Below are 21,870 nucleotides of genomic sequence, written 5' to 3'. Positions count from 1 at the left end.
AATCCCAAATTAGACAATGCACTTCACTTAATTCCTCTGTGCTCCAAATTCTAATCTTAAATAAGGACTAACCTAATTGTAAGAACCATAAAACATTTTTAGAAAAAAATTTGAGGTGAAATTCACATAACATAAAATTAACCATTTTAAGGTAAACAATTCAACGGCATTTAATACATTCACAATGTTGAAGTGCTTGTTTTATGAGTCTTTTCATTAAAACATTGAAGAACAGATGTAATAAACAATAAAATTTGTCAAATATAATAAACTAAATCAATTGCATTTTAAAAATTCAAAGCATGTTATAATATTTAAGTAAATGACCTGTTTCAATGAGTCAGTCTAACAAACTACCACGCGGAAAGAAATGCACCCTCATTTGACAAATGGAAACGGCTGATCAAAGAGTATGACTTCTATATGCAAATTATTTATTCAAATTTCCTTCCCCCACTAACATACGAGTTATCACCTGGCTGTTGTTATCTTTAATATCAACATTTCATTATGTTCAAATATACCTTGTGTGTTTTGAATGTTGGTACTGAATTCCCATCGCTGGTCACAATACCAGCACTCTCCTGACCCCTGTGAATATAAAAAGGCATTAACTGTTAAGTATAAATTTACCTCATTGATAAGCTTCTCTATGAAGCATACTTTCCTCAAGAGCATCCAGGAACTGACAACACATTACATGCTAGTGCCACTTGACTCATGATGATGTGACTAGCAAGCAGCAGATGATAGTGTCTGAGTTCCAACTAACACACCAGGCACTGTCCTAAGCATTTACATGAATGATCTAATTTATCAGGCTCTCACAACAATCCTTTGAAATAGATACTATGATTATCATTCCCATTTTACAGATAAGGACACTAAAGAAACGGAGGTTAAGTAACTTGCCCAATGTTACACAGAGAGCAGTGGCAGAGCCAGGATGAGAACACAGTCTGACTAGAGAACTTGTGCTTCTCATCTCTGTCCTATGTGACCTCTAAATAAAGTTGAGTATGTAGATATAAATGGAAATCTCCAAATAAATTAGCAGGTAAAATGCCTAGTGGTGGGTAATAGAACCATGAACAAAATTCATTTATTTTTGAGGTTTTTGCTTTGCTTTTCTGCACTTTCCACTTTTTTCTCAACACGTATCTATCACTTTAGTTATCACCAAAAAAATAAATGCTGCTTCTAAAAATCCTAAGCTGATCAGGCACTTTGTATTTCATTTCCTGTGTTAGTATTTTTAAGGTGACGATATAGATAGAGAAGAAAGCCAAAAGCTAGGCCAGAGGTAGCATAACACACAATAAGACTTAAGAGGATCTGTACTACTGTGGAGTATCAAATGATAAAATAAAGGTTCTAAATGCTCCACAATTTTTAATAGTTCTGAACAAATGCTCTAAACATTAACAAATTTTTGTTCCAAAGAATATATATCATGGTAGAAATAAAAAGTAAATCTCTAATATACGTATGTATACATTAATAATTAATATATTGACGTATTTGGTAAAATGGATCTTTTTCTAAATTACATGCTGTAGTTGTTTAGGTATTTTAATAACAAGAAAAACTACAACATTAAGGATACCCACAAAGCAAAAATCTAAAAAAATTAAATTTGAAATTTTATTAAATCATCAGTACATTAAATAGACATGCATAATACTATACATCCTGTAAGACTGGGTCATTTGTGACATAGGATTTCTTTAGTGAAATGATGTGGTCTTTAATGTTAACCTATGCTAGAAGACTAAATGATTCATATCAGAGGGGGAAAAATTAACGTTAGCCATAAATCTTAGGGCAGAAAAAACCTCTGCCAACCACTTCTAAAATAATTTTTCTAAAATCAACAATCATTTAGTAAACCAGAATAAATTATGTAAGAAAAGAAATTAAAAAATGGTTTTCCTTCCCTTTTATCTCAAGGGTAATTTTCCCTTAAGGCTGAAATGAAAAACGTTAGGAATCATTTAGGTTCAGGCTTCTTTAATCACAAAGCCTGCTTATTTGGCAGTTTCTCAAGTTACTCCCCTCAGGCAGCTTGAACCAGTTAAACTAGATCTTTTCAGCTCTTTGGAGCTTATTGACAACCAGCCGTCTGGTTTCCTAGGAAACAAAACCTTGGCTAGAAATAGTGAATCATTTCCAGGTCACTTTCAACATGGAGAGTGGAGCAGGAAAGCACTGGACTGAAGAAGAGGTTAAAGCTTTGCTTAGTGTCTGGGCAGAAAAAAATATACGAGAACAACTTTATGGAACCCTGAGAAATAAAGGAATATTCATTTACATTGCTAAAAGGCTGCAAGCACTAGGAGTATACAGAGACTGGAAACAGTGCCGGGCAAAGTACAAAAATCTCAAATATGAATACAGAACAGTTAAATATGCTCATAACTCTGGAGACAGCTCTAAAACTATGAAGTTCTTCCATGATTTGGATGCAATCCTGCAGTATGAACCTGCCACACAATTAACAGAGGAAGATGCAAATGGCAGGTGCCTGGCAACGCTGAGCGAAAGTGCAGCTCCAGGGACCACTGAAGGTAAAAAGAAAAAGTAGCATTCTTTTGTTTTTACTAACAAACTATAAGAGTAGGGACTTCTGAGTCCGTATGATAAACATAGCCTGGAATATCATGGTTGAGAAAAACAACTGACCTGTTATGCTATTTCGCACAAGGTAAAAATTTTAAAAAGATTAAAAACCTCCACTTTTTAAATCCGTGAAATACTGAAAAAACACACTAAAATAACATTAACCGCTTAAAAAAAATAACATTAACCACTAATACCAACTCTCCTTAAGCATGCCTGATACGTTTTTTGGAAAATGGATTGGGTTTGAAAATATTTTAGGTTTTAATTTTTTAAGAGTGGCAAAAGAAAAAAAAATCTAATATATTGCTCCACTGTTGTTTCTCCACAGCTCCAAACAAGACAGAACTTTCTGCTCTGTATTTACGTTCCCATTTTCCTAAATTTATCAATAAAGGCACTAAAATACTAGGAACTAATAAACAACTTCATTACTCATTTGGAAGAACAGTTCCATTTAAATAATCAGAAATAAAAATAGATTTGATAGATTAAATAATTTATGATTAAATGATTTAGATATTAAAACAAGGTTCTTGACCTGCTGTGTTAAGCCCAACTGTATTTACGTAGAATTTGTTCAGTCTGCGGAAGCTGAATGTTATCACCAGGGAAAGCGGGGAAATCAGTGGCAGTAATGAGATTTCTCCCATAGCCAAAGTCTTACAGATGTTATTTTTTTTTTTTTAAGATTTTTTATTTATCTATTCATGAGAGACAGAGAGAGAGAGAGAGAGCAGCAGAGGGAGAAACAGGCTCCCAAGGAGCAGGGAGCCCGATGCGGGACTCGATCCCAGGACCCTGGGATCATGACCTGAGCCGAAGGCAGACGCTCAACCATCTGAGCCACCCAGGCGCCCCTACAGATGTTATTTTTAAGAGCAGAGTTGTTCAATTCAATTCAAAATCTCGAATACCTACTGTCTGCAAAGCACTGAACTACTTGCACATGCATTCAGTGATGTGTAACCTCAGAAAGTACGGCACCATGAATAAATGTAACATCCCAAAGAAAATGGTTTAAGTGGTAGAATATAAGATATCAAATGAGAAAGGGGGGTAGGGTAAAATGACAGAAGTTGAAGGTTAATTTGGCTAATTAGGTTAATCTGAACTTCATGTTTAAAGCTCAATAATAAATTTAGTAAAAAATCCACTCCACTTAACCTACTCCTTTTATGTTTCTGATAACTATACCAAATTCTGAGAAAGCTTTGCAGTCATTGTCAAGTTAAACAGCAATAACATTATTTTATTCAATTAATCATCCTGCACTCTTCATCATTTAAATGCTTTAAATATTGATTAATGATAAGTAAACCACTCAGCTTCTGAAAAGCTTTGAATTTAACCAGAGGTTGGTGTTGCTGTAATTAAGATGTGGGTGCTAATATTTACACTTTTTTTGCCCCTCTCTTGTGTCTCTGTGTCTCCTCCTTTTCTCTCTCTCTCTCTTTCTCTCTCTCTCCCTCTCGTGTGTGTGTGTGTGTGTGTGTGAGTGTGTGTGTTTAATCTCCACTAAACCAGATCTCCTTCTAACCCATTTAAGTACCCCCATGGCTCCAAATTCCCCACTTTCACCTACAAGCAGACGGCCCATAATTACAACTTAACCTTGTATGTTTAAGGTATCTCAAACCCCAATTCTAAAACCACACTCTCTTCCCTCATTCAGAACTGATCCTCCTACAAATTGCTTCCACCTTACTATCGTTGTATGTCCAGTCACTTAAATGGAAACATTTGAGATACCCTTGATCTTTGGTCAATCACTAAGTCCTTAAAAAAAAAAAAATCTACTGACATGTTTCATAAATTTTTTCTCTGTTCCATTCTCATTACCACCATGCAGAACTTCATCTGTCACATGGAATATTAAGATAACCTCTTAAATGGTCTCCCTACTTTCTAGTCCCTTCCCACATATCATCCACAATGCCACTGGTTGTTATTCCTTAAACTTTTCAAATTATAAAATTGCAAGCATATTAGCATTTTGTTTGCTTTAATAATAATCTTTAAATTATACCCAGAACTAATTATAATTCAGGATTAAACGTTACTTAATGGTTCCATAATATTTGAGTGCATATATCAGAATTTATGTTTGCCCCCTTAGAGAAAGGTGCTACAATCAATACCTTTTGTCCATATTTAACATTATTACTTTAGGAGAGACTATCAGAAGTTCAATTATTGGTCAGAAAAGGTATGATTACTTTGAAACAGTGTTTAAAAAAAACTACTTTCTAAAAGAACTGTACTTTACTAACAATGAGACTGTCCCTTTTTATAGAGAACTGTGTCGTATCAGATCATAGGATGGGGTTGAAGTAGGGGAGAGACTTTGCTAATTTAACAAAAGTATGCTAATTTAATAAACAAATAACTATAATGGTATATGCAATAAATAACTTATTTTGCATTTGTTTAATTGCTAGCGATATGGAAGTTTTCTATATGTTTATTTTTACAAATTAACTGTTCATGTCAATTGAGGTCTTAGAAATTGCATGATCTCTTTTGCCTTACAATTTTGGCTGACTTTTATTTGACCTACAGAATTCAAAAGCTTTTAATGTAATCAAATAGTTTTTGATTTAAAAAACAAAGTTTTTGATTAAAGTTTTTAATGCAAAGAGTCTTTTCTAAGGCTTAGAAATCCCTCCTTTCTCTAGGTCTGATTCATTTATAATGTCTTCTGGTTTTTCTATGGCGGAACCAGCAGAATTTTTATTGGTGTATGGTAAACCTTTGAAGAAGGGAAGAAAATGAATGTGCCTTTTCCACTGTTGGGATCAACCTCATGCAAGTGGTAAGGACAGAGGATCTGGTTCCCTCTGTTAGGCAGCAGGTAGCCTGACTGAGCCTTGGCAAAAGACTCAAATACAAACTCTTAAGAGGCTTCGTGTTTTGGAAATTGTAATCATCCTCAACCTCAGAATACCTTTGACCTACTGCTGCCACCGAATCACATTCCTTCAGTGACCAAATTTCCACCCTATTTCCCTCTTCTTATTTGATACAAATGCATCAGGAGTAATGACTTAAGAGTTTCAGTTTATGGGCGCCTGGGTGGCTCAGTCGTTAAGCGTCTGCCTTCAGCTCAGGTCATGATCCCAGAGTCACATGGGAAGACTGCTTCTCCCTTTCCCACTCCCCCTGCTTGTGTTCCCTCTCTCACTGTGTCTCTGTCAAATAAATAAATAAAAATCTTATAAAAAAAAAGTTTCAGTTTAAAATCTCCCAAGCATGGGACCCTGGCATACAATTTTGGGACTGATGCTAGGAATAATCAACCTAAGAAAAAAAATACCCCTGAAGAAGTTGGGAAGAGAGCTTTTCTTTTTCACTCTGGCCTATATGTTTAGCTCCAGGCTGTTTTCAACAAACATAAAACTAGGCCCTAAATCAGATAACAGAATAGCAAACCATTACCTTTCCTTGTTGTTCTCATGACGCTCACATGTTACATTAACTAGGTATATCATCTTCCACACTTCTCTTAAAGAGAATTCTTATGTAACTACAGATTTTTATTTTTCATATTCCCAACTATATGCCATTTGAAAACAGTAGTGCTTCCCATATTTTTCATTCGTTATTCTATTTTAAAATAGGAATCCCTAATATAATCTTTAAGATGACAAATACTCCTTTTCTTATTCTTTAATGGAATGCCTCTAAATAGTGAATTGTGATTTTAAATGTTCGTGCCATTAAAATCATGCCTAATATTTGATCTCCTAATGTAAAGTTAAATCGAATGCTATTTGTTACTCAGTAAACCAAAATTGAAAAAAACGTATGGAAATGATATAAGCTGAATAATAAATCTTTGATTCAGAAAATTACAAAGAGTAATCAAAACGTACTGAACTACCTCCTGATCAGTCTTCAGCCTCATTGTAATTATAATTCATCTTCATGTGCCAACTGAATCCAAAATTCTATGTTGGGTTCCTTTGAAAGATATATTTTAGTTTTTCCTCACTATTACCCACCTCTTTTGATTACTCTAAAAAGTAGTCTGTGCCTCATTTTATGAAAACATCCAAGCCATAAAACCAGGAGATCAAGAGGGGACCGATTTCATTTTTCAAGGTTGGCATGGTTCTTTTAAATGACACATTCCTTGGTCCATTTAAATATAACTTAGATTAATTTCTGGAAAGTTTAGTATTTACCAATCAGCTGATTATAAAAGATACATTTAAATTTTAGCTATTTGACCAAATATGCCAATTAAACAAGATTTTCTGATTATCTCATTACAAGACCTCTGTTTTACACTGCTACTATCATTTACCAAGTGCCTATTATGTTGAAGTACCTAAATTACAGAAATAAAGAAAACACCTCATTTTTTTTTTTTTCCAGAGAGAGCACGAGCGTAAGAGGGGGTTGGGGCAGAGAGAGAGAGAGAATCTTAAGCAGGCTCCATGCTCAACGCAGAGCCTGGCCCAGGACTCCAGGATCTCACGACTCTGAGATCGTGACCTGAGCCGAAATCAAGAGTCAGATACTTAACTGACTGGGCCACCCAGGCCACCCCAAGAAAACATCTCATTTAAAAAATGTAATTTGATTTGAAAACGAACCACAATCCATCTCTAGAAACATAAAATTAGCAAACAAATCTAGTGGAAGTTCAAAATCAACCATCTCAATGGATGGAAGAAATTAAATTTTCTTTATATAGGTAAGTATTTAAACAACATTATACCGCTTTTTTACAAAATGTGTCTCACAAATCTATAATCCCTCAAGAATATGAACAAATTTAGCTCAAGCTCTAGCATTCTCAGTCATTATTAATTCAATTTTTATCTTCTTCAGAACTTACTCTAAAAGGAATTCTGTTCTCTTTCCAGGCAAAATATCAGTTACATTACAAGATAAGGAAGACCTCTCAGGAAATCCTTTACTTTTGGTTTCTCCTATCAGACCAATGGAACTAGGTACAGTATTGTGGGTCAAAAATACAATGAAACTGATCAAATTCTAAATCAGAAGATTGGTTTCTAAGAAAAATGCATGATTTTTCCTGATAGAAATATTATGTTTCCCTCTTTTTTACCAATGTATACTAAAAAAAATCATTTCTAAAATAAATGATTTAACAAAACATAAATTGCCTAGTAATATTAGCCTTCATATTCACAACCTTTATTCTTTAAACATAATAGAGAATATAATGGTCAAAATTATATATAGTAGGTGCTTAATATTTAATGAACATGTCAGTTTAGCACTCCTGAGGTCTAAGACAAATAGAACTCTACATTTGAAAGTAAATACTATCAAATCAATAAGGTCAAGGATGGTTTTATTCACCCAATTAAAGTCAATATAAATCCCCATTTTGCTTCTAAATTTTTACTGAAAGTTGTTAATTCAAATAAGGAAAAATACCGAAAAGCATTTCAAAACAAAGACATTAAACACACCACAAAATAAAAACAGCTCCCTAAACTTCAGGTAAATGCTAAAAAGTGTTTTTTTAATGACTTACATTATAGATACTGCAGTCTGAACTACCTTTTTATTAAACATAAACATGAAATCTGAGAAAAACACAAGATAATGTGGCTGTTTAAATAACCAATATAACTTCAAGTAAAGTCATTACCATAAAATGAGTTGCAAAACTATGCTAGAGATGTAACATAAAGGTACCATGCTAGGATTTCTAAGTGGGGACATTCTGCCGAAGGCATTATGGAATTTGTGACACACTTCCTTGCATTAAAAAAATCTAATACTTCACTTAAAATGACATTTGGTCTTTGACCAATGGGACATCTTTTATTTTCATAAGGAGTAAGAAGGACCAGTTGTTATAATGTGACTCTTCCCTTTATTCATGAATCGTCTTGGTTCTCAGACCTGACTGCACACTAGAATCATTGCAAAGTAGTCATTTACAGAAGTTCCCCAGGAGATATTGATATGTAGCCAACGGATCATTAAATTAAAAGAGGAGATAAATTGCTCCCACCGATCCTATCACAAAACAAAAAACAAACAAAAATTGCCCTCAATGAGCCACTTTCTAATTGTGTTGCTTTCTACAAGTAAGTAATACAAAGTTATATATTCAACATTCAGTATATACTGACATACACACCACATACCAAAGGAGCGGGATGGAAGAGTAAGAAATGATAGAAAAAAAAGATGATCAAAACGTGACTAATTAAAAACACAACTTTTTTAAAGCCAGTCACTGTCACGGTAAGAAACAGATTCAGGTTCTGTATTTCATTTCCCCATTAGCTTCAGAGAAAAGCTAAGCTATGATTTGTACTCCATCACCTAAGGAGAAATTTTGTTTACTAAGGTTGCATCCAATTACTTTACTTACCTTGTTTTATGTATGTAACCTATGTACATATCTCTTTCCCTCCCCACCCGATACAGGCAACTCTACATCAATTATGGAACCCTCTATTAATCCAACTTTTATTCCAACTATAGCAAATGAAGGAGGAAAACACTGGACTGTGCCAGAAGTCAGGGCTCTAATTGGCATCTGGTCTGATATAAGTATACAACAACAACTAGAAGGAACAGTGAGAAATAAAAGGATATTTGAACAAATTGCTGCCAAGCTTCAGAAATCTGGAATAGAGAGAGACTGGAAGCAGTGCAGAACAAAGTACAAAAACTTAAAACATGAATACAAGATTGTAAGAATGGCTCAAGACCAAGGCATGACTAAGAGTATGAAATTTTTTACTGAGTTGGATGCTATTCTGGGACATAATAAAACAGAAAAATCACAACAATGGGAATTCCAAGATGAAGAACAAGCCACCGGATGTGCCAATGTAAAAACAGAAGAGGATCAGACAGGTAGGAAGGCAAAGAAAAGTAATCTAAACATCAGGTCACATCATATGAAAATGTTAGTAGCATGATAACGTGAATATAATCTAAGTTAAACAGGCTTCACTATATTCCAAAGCTAAAGGTTGAATTTATCATGAAACAGATTTAATGTATATGCAATCGCCTCCAGAACACAGAGAATAGTACAAAGTTATACATAAGGATGAAATAAAATTGATTTCCACAAGTTTAAAAATAGACCAATTTTACTAAAGTAAAACTGCAACTCTAAATGGCAGAAGTTAAAGTTTTCATATTAACTATAGTAAAATTGAGGGAACAGAAAAAGAACATTAAAGAACTTAGAAAAATAAAAAAACCCATGAGAATGTCTTTGAAGTGTAAGTTCATCTGGGACACATCATAAAGTTCTTTAAAACGAGTTTAACCCAAAGGATTGAGAAACAATACACACAGAGATATGACAGCATGAAATAAACTAGATGAGTTCTAGACCAAGAGTCAGGAAATCAAAGTTCTAGCTCAGTCTTTGTGGAATCTTGAACCACGTGTCTCCTCTAGACTTGATAAGATGTTCTTAAAGACTTCTACTAACCATAAAGTTTCTAGATCTTAATATCTGCCTTAAACAATGCAGTCCTAATTCTCAGAGTCTGAATGTGTATCTAGGGGAAACAGAGGCAATGACAGAGTTAGGATTGAGAAATGGTGGCGAGAAGTCCTGAAATCTTTCGCTGGTGGAGAAGAAACTGGTCTGCTAGAGAACTATACATCTGTCCCATTAAAATTAAGATGACTAGTGGTAAAGTTGCCCAACAGCAGCAGCATGATTATGTTCAGACAGTAATTGCTAGAGATACAGCTGATGGTGATTCTATCAGTTATATGTCAGAAGACCTTGTTAGAGACAACACCAGATATCTATAGGAATCTAAGACTAAAGATGTTTAAGGGTGGGGAATGTAAGCTAGAGAAAAGCAAACAACCACAGTATTTAGCATTCAGTATTTTTTTATTTATGTTTAATTTTAAGATTTATTTATTTACTTGACAGAGAGAGAGAGAGACAGCGAGAGAGGGAACACAAGCAGGGGGAGTGGGAGAGGGAGAAGCAGGCTTCCTGCCAAGCAGGGAGCCTGATGCGGGGCTCGATCCCCAGACCCTGGGATCATGACCTGAGCCGAAGGCAGATGCTTAACCGACTGAGCCACCCAGGTGCCCCCCGGTTTGTTTTTTTTAAAAGATTTTATTTGAGAGAGAGAGAGAGAGAAACACGAGTGGGCGAGGGGCAGAGGGAGACGGAGAAGCAGACTCCCTACTGAGCAGGGAGCCTGACACAGAGCTCGATCCCAGGGCTCTGGAATCATGACCTGAGCTGAAGGCAGACACTTCAACTGAGCCATTCAGACACCCCCATCAGGTTCACTTTAAAAGGGATAATAACATATTAGAGTTTAAAACACTATCCTGAAGGTGAATAAAACCAAACCACCATATATCCCACTATATTCACACAGTCATTGCTGGAGATGCAGCTGAAGATGACTTTGTCAGTAGTATGTCAGAAGACCTAAGAGAGGGAGATGTAAAACAAAGTCCTGGTACAGGTAAAACAGTATTTTTTGTTTTTGTGTGTGTGAAAAAATACGTAAGATGTTATTATATGATGCTGCTATGGACTGAACTGTGTCACCTCTAAAGTCATATCAACATATGTAAGAGCATTTGGAGATGGGGCCTTCGGGAGATAATGAGGTTTAGAGGTCATGAGGGTGGGGACCTTATGATGGGTTTTATGATTCTATTACATTTGATGTATAATATATAATAATATAATAAGATGCTATAATAACTAATTTTTAAGAACATATACAAGCTTATGACATTATATGAAGAGTAACACTCATATTTACAAAATGCAGAAATGGAAGGTGAAAATTGTTAATGACAGTAATGTTCCCTATAGCTGTGGTTTTCAGAGTAAGCAGCATCAGCATCATCTGAGAACTTAGGCATGCTCAAGTTTCAGAAACACTGTCCTATGGTTCAGGATACTAAAGGGGTGAAGGAAAGTAAGTGCTTTCTACATGATGGTTTGCCTTTTACACAAACCAAAATGAGCAATAGGGGGATCCCCCCAAGCAAAAGCCTAGCTAGCCATCACAGACCTCGTACATAGTCTTTCAGTTTAAAGCTTCATATAGCCTTGGAAAATGTAAAGATCATATTGATTAACAAACCAGGTAATCAAATTCCCCACACTGTTAGCAAACTTCTTTGTCTGACTTATCAGATACGACAGATTAAAAGCTCAGTGGGAGAAAGGAAAGCTGCTAGAACAGTGAAAGGCAAAAACAGGGAGAAATTAAGGAGACTAATTCGATAGGAACATGCAGCTGACTAGGGGTATGATAACAAAGGTAAACAAAACTCTGGGCTCCTAAGGTTTCTCAGGGCATCACAGTAACGACCCTGTCGTTAAAAGTAAAAAAGTTAAAATCAGATTGTGTTTAATAAGTCAGGAAGATTTCAAAGGAAATAATTAAGAACTTTAGCATCCAGATTTTAGCTTGTTAGTCCTCTGGACTCAAGTACAATACCTCAAGATAATTTTTTATATGTGAAAGGAAAACATTAAGTCAGATATAAACTGACAGGGTTTTTAAAAATTGTCTGGTATGTTTATATGTTAATTTGGAATATGTTTAAAAATACGAAACAGGAAATATTTACAGTCATTCTAGAAATTAAGCTATTTTAAACTTTCACGTGAAAATAAAAGCAAAGGTATAAACCCACAAGAGAAGAAATTGATTTTTTAAATTATTTATTTATTAGAAGATTTTACTTTTATGTAATCTTTATACCTAATGTGGGGCTTGAACTCACAACCCCGAGATCAAGAGTTACATGCTCCATGAACTTAGCCAGCCAGGCACCCCAGGAAAAAAATTAAAATAGGAAAGGACTTTCAGCACATCTGCAATATACAACTATTGAGGCACAAATCGCTGCTCCACTATTTAAAGAAGATTGTTGTATTGAGAAATAAAGATATGGATATTTATCTTCAGGAAAAAATTCACATCAAATATTCTTTCTTTAAAAACAAAACACAGAGGCACCTGGGTATGCTCACTAGGTTAAGTGTCCAACTCTTGATCTCAGCTCAGGTCTTGATCTCAGGGTCGTGAGTTCAAGCCCTGCACTGGGCTCCACGCTGGGCATGGAGCCTACTAAACAAACAAACAAACAAACAAATAAATATAAAAACAACATAATAAACCGATGAACATTCATGTAAAAATAGGTAGAGGTTACTTCATTTTGATTTTATATTTTTACTAATGAAATATTGGAATCTGAGTTGCTATTGCCCCATATTGTTAACATTGACACTTGGTCATGAAACTTATCTCCCAAAAGTAATTTTTTTACCATCTTAAATCTATGCTATAAGATTCTTACTTTGGGCGCCTGGGTGGCTCAGTTGCTTAAGAGTCTGCCTTTGGCTCAAGTCATGATCCCAGGGTGCTGGGATCGAGTCCCGCATTGGGCTCCCTGCTCGGGTGGGGGGGGGCCTGCTTCTCCCTCTCCCTGCCATTCTGCCTCCTTGTGTTCTCTATCTCTCCGTCAAATAAATAAAATCTTTTAAAAAAAAAAGATTCTTACTTCAAATAAAAATCTAACTGGAGCTGTGGACCCCCTGGATTCTAGATAACTAATTAGTTCCCAATTTAGAACTTCTGGAGATGCTGGTCTAGCCTGTTACAGGATGGGTTCAGGCACCTATATTTTTATAGAAGATCATCAAGCACAGCCAAGGTTGAAAACCACAGCTAGGCTGTCAAATTTAGAGAGTAAGGCCAGCAGAGGGCTGAAGAAAGTAAAACATAAAATCCAATTTGATTCCACTTAGGGGAGAAAAATTAGCCAATTCCAATTATCACTTTAAAAAATGCATGACTAAAGGGCACCTGGGTTCGGCTCAGGTCATGATCCCGGGGTCCTGGGATCAAGTCCTACATCGGGCTCCCTGCTCGGCGGGAAGCCTGATTGGCCCTCTCCCATTCCCCCTGCTTGTGTTCCCTCTCTCGCTGTGTCTCTGTCAAAGAAATAAGTAAAATCTTTAAAAAAAAGATTTTACTTATTTCTTTGACAGAGAACACAAGCAGGGGGAGTGGCAGGCAGAGGGAGAGGGAGAGGCAGACTCCCCGCTGAGCAAGGAGCCCAATGTGGGGCTCGATCCCAGGACCCTGGGATCATGACCCGAGCTGAAGGCAGACGCCCAAACAACTGAGCCACCCAGGTGTCCCAGAAATAAATAAAACTTAAAAAAAAAAAATGCATGACTAATGCAATATGAAAGAAGTTAATCACTGGGAAGAATCACAGAACTCCTGGGCTATGCCTACCTATTATAATAAGTAAAAAGAAATGGGCCATGAAAATTGAGTAACTACTTCTTTGGATCTAAAATAAATTTATTTTTCTCCCTGCCTGAGGCATAGGCAAGAGATGATAAAAGGAATCAGAAAGTTAGCCCAAAAAGGACTGTCTAAAGAGGAAATCTGTGTTCGACAGTCTTGTCAGTTTCCTGTCTTCTGACTAAACCTAAAATTGACTTAATTCATTTCTAGTATCAGTTGCTATTTATATATGAGGTGGAATACTTCAATATCTTCGTATTCTCACAAGTCACTGCTTTCTAGTAGAGGCAGTCAAAGGTAGATCAATTTTGGCTCCCAGGGGTGGAGACGGGCATATATATATCCTTTTGGAGGTTACTCTTAGCCTAAAAATCTCAAGTCAAAGACTACATTGTTCTTTTAAGAATAATCTTAAAACTGTCTATTTTCTTTTTGGCTGTGGTAAAATGTATTTCCAAAATTAAGATATTCACTATCCCCACGACTTCACAAAAATTAACAATGTAATGGCCAGCAGAAGGCATTAAATTATCTATTGTTAGTACCTCAGAGGCTATGCCAAGTTTTTTTTGTTTTCTCCAATTCATGTATTTCTCCAATTCATTTATTTTGGTTTATTTGTAACGAAAAATTGGAAATAATTTTCTTTTTTTTTTTTTTTTTAAGATTTTATTTATTTGAGAGAGAGAGAGAATGAGTGAGAGCGCGCACATGAGAGAGGGGAGGGTCAGAGGGAGAAGCAGACTCCCTGCTCAGGAGGGAGCCCTATGCGGGACTCGATCCAGGGACTCCAGGATCATGACCTGAGCCGAAGGCAGTCGCTTAACCAACTGAGCCACCCAGGCGTCCCGGAAATAATTTTCTTTAAAATGAAATATTTAAACACTTTGGTACATTTTGAATACAATTGGATAATCTTAGCAGTAAAATTATTATAAACTAATGCACTTTCATCACATGAACCATAATATTGAGAACCTTTAAATTTTTAATCCAACAGAAGATCCAAGTAAAGACTTGATGGTTAAAATTTCAGAAAACTCAAAAATTATAAATGTAAAAAAAAGTTGAGACTTAGGTAAGCTGATAAATTTAAATACAGGCAACTTGATAATTATAAAGGTATGACTTTTCTAATTCTTCCTGTTTATATTTTCACAAGCTCTTTAAGAAGCTGTGACATAATAAAGAATACAGATGCGCCTGGCTGACTTAATTAAGTCAGAAGAGCATGTGGCTCTTGATCTCAGGGTTGTAAGTTCAAGCCCCACATTGGGTGCAGAGATTGCTTAAAAGTAAAATCACACAAAAAAAATTAAAATAAAAAAAGAATACATATATCTGGTTTTGTGCCCTGTTCCTGACACAGAGCTTCAAAAACCTTTGGAATTTCCAAAGTGGGTTTCTAGAGCTTCAGGATAGGACTGGTCACCATAAAGACCAACCTTGTGATTAAGAGGCTTGGAATTTTAGGCCAGCCTGACCTCTAGCAGGGAAGTAAGTCTGGAGACTGAATTCAGTCATGTGGCCAGCGATTTAATCAATCATGCCATAATTAATCATGTCAACAAAAACTTTGGCTTAGAAGAGCTTCCTAGATGGTGAACACACGGACGTGCTGGAAGAATGACAGGCTCTGATTCCACAGAGACCTGGAGGTTCTATATCTAGGACCTTCTCAGACCTTACCCCATGTGGATTTCCATTTGGTTGTTTCTGAGTTCTATTTTTTTTTTTAAGATTTTATTTATTTATTTGAGAGAGAGAGAGAGCACATGAGAGGGGGGAGGGTCAGAGGGAAAAGCAGACTCCCCGCCGAGTAGGGAGCCCGATGCGGGACTCGATCCAGGGACTCCAGGATCATGACCTGAGCCGAAGGCAGTCACTTAACCAACTGAGCCACCCAGGCGCCCTGAGTTCTATTTTTTATAATAAAACTGTCTCCTAGGGCGCCTGGGTGGCTCAGTTGTTAAGCGTCTGCCCTGGCTCAGGTCATGATCCCAGGGTCCTGGGATCGAGCCCCACATCGGGCTCCCTGCTCGGCGGGAAGCCTGCTTCTCCCTCTCCCACTCTCCCTGCTTGTGTTCCCTCTCTCACTGTGTCTCTCTCTGTCAAATAAATAAATAAAATCTTAAAAAAAAAAACAAAAAAAAACTGCCTCCTAAGTATAGGGCTTTCCTAAGTTCTATGAGTTGTTCTAGCAAATGATCAAACCCGAGAGGGTCATGACACCTCCTGAAGTTGTAGCCAGTCAGCTGGAAGGGAGGCTAGCATCTGAATAAGGGCAGTGTTATGGAAGATTGAGCCCTTATAGCTGCAGAGTCTAATGCTAGCTAACTCCAGGTATGAGTGTCAGAAATGAATTGCAGTATACCAGTTGGGATAGATAAGAGAAACGAAATGCTTCTCTTTCCTTAAAATATGCTAAATTTAGGGATTTCCACACTGCCATCCTCCAATATGATATCTTATTTTCTAGCACTAACTACTCAAAATTTCTACAGAATATCTAATCTCTAAATATTTCTATTTCCCAGAAGTAGGACATGTGCCTGAGCCTAGAAGTGATGGTTTTAGTCACTTAGATAAAATGTTATAAATTCAGATTCTGCTGAAATAAGGTTTGCCAAAGTTTACCTTCGACTTGTGCTCTCCACTGGGGTGAGGGTGGGGAAGGGCTTGGGCATGGAAGGAGGTAACTCTAGTTACAAAAGGGCAACCAGAGGGATCCTTATGGTGTTGGAACTGTGGAGTATCTTGACCTTGATGGGGGAGACATGAACTTACAAGGTGATAAAATTACTAGAGAACCTAATAAACACATATACACACTCACAGTGAGTACAAGTATAACAGGAACTCTGAATAAAAGGCGTGAACTGTATCAATGTAATATCCTTGATTTAATAGTATATTACAGTTTAACAAAATGTTACCATTGGACAAAACTGGACCAAGTGTGAGATGGAACTCTAGTATTTCTAAAAACTGCACGTGAATCTACATTTATCTCAATAAAAATTTCAATTTTAAAAACATAACTTATAGGTAGCCTTATGTGGCTCCAAAGTACAACCTGTCATTTAAGGTATTGATATTTCTGGGGCGCCTGAGTGGCTCAGTCGTTAAGCGTCTGCCTTCGGCTCAGGTCATGATCCCAGGGTCCTGGGATCAAGTCCCCCATCGGGCTCCCTGCTCTGCAGGAAGCCTGCTTCTCCCTCTCCCACTCCCTCTGCTTGTGTTCCCTCCTTCGCTGTGCCTCTCTCTGTCAAATAAATAAATAAAATCTTTAAAAAAAAAAAAAAGGTATTGATATTTCTAAAAGCTAAACGTCATTCTAGTCTCACTGTGCAAACACGTCCTTAAAATAAGATCTAGTCCTATCCTAATGTAAATCTCCACATACCTATTGCTGCATAGGCTTATGGGCCCCCTAACCACCTCACCTTTTGCCTCACTGGTCTATTAATAATAACCAATGTGTAGTTTTATAATAATCATTACAAGCAACTGCACAGACAATAGTAACACACACACAAAAATTTTTTTTTTAAATAATGTCCCAGGGCACCTGGGTGGCACAGTTGCTTGTGTCCGACTGTTGGTTTCAGCTGGGTCTGACCTCATGGTCGTGACATTGAGCTCCTCATGGGGCTCCATGCTCTGCTTGAGTTTCTCTCTCCCTCTGGCCCTCCACCTCTCTCTCAAATAAATAAATAAATCTTTAAAAAAAAATGTCCCAGTATATAGGAAAGTACAGCAGGGATGAAAGAATACTATCATAGCATTGTGATACTTCAACACCGCAATCCAACATATGCATGAGGAAGAGCTTTCCTCAAACTACAAACAGCTGACTTGTAAACATTCTATACAATACTACACTATGATAAATGTATGTTACATTTACCACACTAGCACCATCAGTGCCTTTAAATGTTTATTATCTGTCTGCTGTTAACAACTCAACATGAAAATTGCTAAGACCACTTAATCTTAAGGTCTTTTATCTATTTATGTGTATTGCAATAAGGATCATTCTCAGTTACAATGAGGATCAAATGAAAAAGAGATGTAAGAGCTCTTTGTCAAGCATTAAAATTAAAAAAAGACATTATAAGATCGAGTCTAGGGCGCCTGGGTGGCTCAGTTGGTTAAGCAACTGCCTTCAGCTCAGGTCATGATCCTGGAGTCCCGGGATCAAGTCCCGCATCGGGCTCCCTGCTCAGCGGGGAGTCTGCTTCTCCCTCTCCCGCTCCCCCCTCTTGTGCTCTCTCACTCTCTCTCTCTCAAATAAATAAATAAAATCTTTAAAAAAAAAAAATCGAGTCTAAAAATGCTATCATATTCATGCTCCCAAACAGAGGATACTGTGCCTTGGGACTTTTAAGGCAGAATACTTCCAAGATTTTGAAAGTGAATCCTACAAAGGCATTTTATTTTATTTTATTTTTAAAGATTTTATTTATTTATTTGAGAGAGAGAATGAGAGAGAGAGCACATGAGAGGGGGGAGGGTCAGAGGGAGAAGCAGACTCCCTGCCGAGCAGGGAGCCCGATGCGGGACTCGATTCAGGGACTCCAGGATCATGACCTGAGCCGAAGGCAGTAGTTTAACCAACTGAGCCACCCAGGCGCCCCACTACAAAGGCATTTTAAAATTTGGTTAGAGATGACAAATGTTCTTGGCTAAGAGGTTACAGTTGTTTTGTTTTTCTTTTCTAAAGATTTTTTTGTTTACTTGAGAGGGGGAGGAGGGGCAGAGGGAGAGGGAAAGAGAGTCTCAAGCAGACTCCATACTGAGCACAGAGCCCCATGTGGGATTCGATCTCACGACCCTGAGATCACAACCTGAGCTGAAACCAAAAGAGTCAAATGCTCAACTGACTGTGCCACCCAGGTGCCCCTAGGCTACAGTTTTGATGCTGAAATCCAACGTTACTAGTTTTTCAGTATAATCTTCAACTGCAAAAGTAAATTTGAGTTCTGTGAACAGCAAATTTAAGCTGCTATTCTCTTTGTTTTCTGACAGAGGAAGATACCATAAGTACAGCCTCAGAAGAGGTGGGCGGCTCCAAAGCACCACAAAGTATCACTGTGTCAGGTACAGGGTCTAAATTGTTTAAAAAATGTTTTCGGGGCAACAGGGTGGCTCAGTCAGTTGAGCATTGGACTCCTGATCTCAGCTCAGGTCTTGATCTCAGGGTGGTGAGTTCAAGCCCTGCATAGGGTTCCACACTGGGAGTGGAGCCTACTTGAAAAAAAAATTTTAGGCTAATACATACCAGTTTAAGTAGTTAAACCAAGACTCTCCACATTTGTAAATATCCAATGAAGATACCTATTGATGAAAAGCAGCTAAATTATCTCACCAATATTGGAGATTAGTCTGCCTTTAATTTTTTAAATATCTTATTTGAATATGAACATAAGAGGAAATTTTTACCCTCATATTGAAATTATTGTAATCTCAGTGCTTTATGTCAATACAGGTTGTTTTAAATGAATAATATTTAAATACAAGATTTATCTGTAAGTTTGTGTAATTGTAAATCAAATTGATTTATAGGTAATCATATTCCTTTAGAAGATGCTAAAAATCATTTACAGATTGTAACAGTGAGCGACACAGAGGCTGGAAAACACTGGTGTGACAATGAGGTCAGAGCGCTTATACACATATGGTCTGATGAAAAAATTAAGCAAATGCTTGAAAGGGCCACAAGAAACAAAGAAATATTTGAGGAAATTGCCAGAAGACTAATGCAGTTTGGAATAGACAGAGACTGGAAACAATGTCGTACCAAATACAAAAATTTAAAATATGAATACAGCGTTTTACAAAAGAAAAATGGCAACCCTCAAAGAAAAATGAGATTTTATGAAGAAGTTGACTGCATCCTAAGAGGACCAACTCTCAGAACTGCCAAATGGAAACATGGTAACCTTGAAATTGACTTTTTAAAATAAAAATTCTATTAAGTTTTTTCTTTGCTTTGCATTGTAATGTAGCAAGAGATTCCTCAAAAATAAAATCCTTACACTACTGTATGTTCAAATGACCCAAAAAATTATTATGAAGCACATACCTAAGAATTTCAATCTTTCCAAACCTTGTACCAAAACATTCTTAATTCTTAAACTCATTCTTTATCTGCCCAACCACCACTTTAATGTTTTTACTTCAATGTACTCGAATGCTTGAAGATGAATATATTTTAAATGATGTCATATAATGATTCTTTTCCTGTGTTCTTTTGTTTTAAGAATTATTTGAAGGTCATACCAAAAACCCAAGAACTTTGAGCGTCAAAAGAAAAGCACACGAAGATGGTAAGAGCCTGAGAAATGCCACGTTTTGGCACTGAAAAAAAACTTGCTGCTTTTTCCTGATAAGAGATGTTTATTCCTGTCCTTGACAAATTAGACTAAATATATTGTTTATAAGCTGTGAGAGCAAAAAATGCTGAGCAGTGATTTCTTTCATAGCTTATTAAAAGTAACAGAGTAAATGGAAACTTTCCCAGAGTGAGAAATTTCTCCACAACTGTCCATTCATCATGAGCCTTTAAATTACAATTTACAGTGATTGCTATCAGAAGACTGGGATGGAAAAGGAAAAAGACCCACAAAGTAATAAATTCTGAATTTTAGTTTTCTCCAAAGGTAGTTAGTAATGAGTACAGCATTTTAGCAATCCTACAAATAAGTCAACCTAATTATGTAAGCCATAATTCCAAATTGACTCATTACAGATATCAGAAAAGGTAATACAACGTAGTAGAGCAAATAGAAGAATAAAAATGCAGAACCGAAGAAAAAGCACTGAACCGAAACTCAGAAAACCTGAGTTCCAATCTCTCTCTGACCCCAATAACTCAACGCAGAGCAAATCACTACATCTCTCCGGATCTTTAGGATAATTCAATTTAAGCATTTTATGATTTATAATCTATCCAATTATTTTGAGTATACACAAGTAGTTGAAGAGCTTAATTTTTACAAAGTGAACACACCCATGAAACTACCACCCAAATCAAGATATAAAACATTACACCAGCACCTTTCAGGCCTCCCAGTCATAATCATCTTCCTAACCCCTATAAAGGTTATGATTATTCTGACTTCTCTCACCATAAATTTGGAATCATACAAGATGTTCTTACTTTTTTGGTATGTGTTCTTTAATGTCATGCTTCTTTCACTCAACACTGAGATTCAACCATGCTATTACTTTTAGTAGGAGCTTGCTCTTTTTCACTGTAGAATATTCCATTATATGAATATACATACCACTACCTTCTTTAACCATTCCACTGTTGGACATTTCCATTATTTCCAGATGGGGACTATTATAAATAACACTATAAAAATTCTTGTGCATGTCTTCCAGTAAACATATGTATGCATTTCTGTAGAGTATACACACAAGAGTGGGATGGAGGGTCATGGGGTACACATATATCCAGGTACAGTTCTAAGCACTTTACATATACTAATGCATTTACTTCCTATCACAACTCTATGACGTGGGTGTTATCATTATACCCAATTTTTAGAGGAGGAAATGGAGGCATAGAGAAGTCCGTGTTCTTGAGCCAGCTGGCTAATGTTGCCTCTCTGTGTGGTCCAGGGACTGTATCTGCCCTGTGCAATAAGTATTCCTCGTACTGACCACAGTGTCTTATGTATACGCAATAGGAGCTAAACAAATATTTTTTGAAAAAAGTATTAGATAATAACAGGAACATCCCTATCCTCAACAACCCTTATTATATCTCATGTGAGCTGAAAATTTTATTCTCCATTTTTGGACCTAAAGTGCAAGTCAGATGAGTTATCCTGACCTTTGCCATCTCTTAATGCCCTATAGTGTATATGCTATTGAAAAGGAAAATTGCTAAGGGCTAACCACACAAAAGTATCATTCCCAACCCCCTGGATTTTGCCCGTTGAACCTTTAAATA

At 36.7% G+C, this 21,870-nt stretch overlaps 2 protein-coding genes across 3 annotated transcripts in view; one reads left to right on the top strand and one right to left on the bottom strand.

The window, feature by feature from the left end:
- The window catches only part of PPAT (phosphoribosyl pyrophosphate amidotransferase), a 37,105-nt gene that overhangs the window by 11,188 nt on the left and 4,047 nt on the right, over nucleotides 1–21,870 (bottom strand). The window contains exon 2 of one of the 2 annotated variants that reach the window (XM_006730836.3): nucleotides 525–591. The exons of the other annotated variant lie outside the window; for it this stretch is intronic. Coding sequence (XP_006730899.1) covers nucleotides 525–591 — 67 coding nt within the window. The remainder of the gene's footprint in view (nucleotides 1–524; nucleotides 592–21,870) is intronic. 2 annotated transcript variants of the gene reach the window in all.
- Nucleotides 2,186–21,870, top strand: part of PAICS (phosphoribosylaminoimidazole carboxylase and phosphoribosylaminoimidazolesuccinocarboxamide synthase) — a 39,188-nt gene continuing 19,503 nt past the window's right edge. Inside the window, 4 exon segments of the mRNA XM_081812335.1 lie at nucleotides 2,186–2,567; nucleotides 9,043–9,495; nucleotides 14,920–14,982; nucleotides 20,171–20,236. Of these exon segments, the coding sequence (XP_081668461.1) occupies nucleotides 2,186–2,567; nucleotides 9,043–9,495; nucleotides 14,920–14,982; nucleotides 20,171–20,236 (964 nt within the window).

The sequence above is a fragment of the Leptonychotes weddellii genome, chromosome 2, assembly GCF_054177405.1.
Source record: "Leptonychotes weddellii isolate Sample4059 chromosome 2, ASM5417740v2, whole genome shotgun sequence".
In the NCBI taxonomy this organism is placed as follows: domain Eukaryota; kingdom Metazoa; phylum Chordata; class Mammalia; order Carnivora; family Phocidae; genus Leptonychotes; species Leptonychotes weddellii.
Note: the sequence above shows the minus strand (reverse complement) of the source record. Positions and strands in the feature narration are given on the sequence as shown.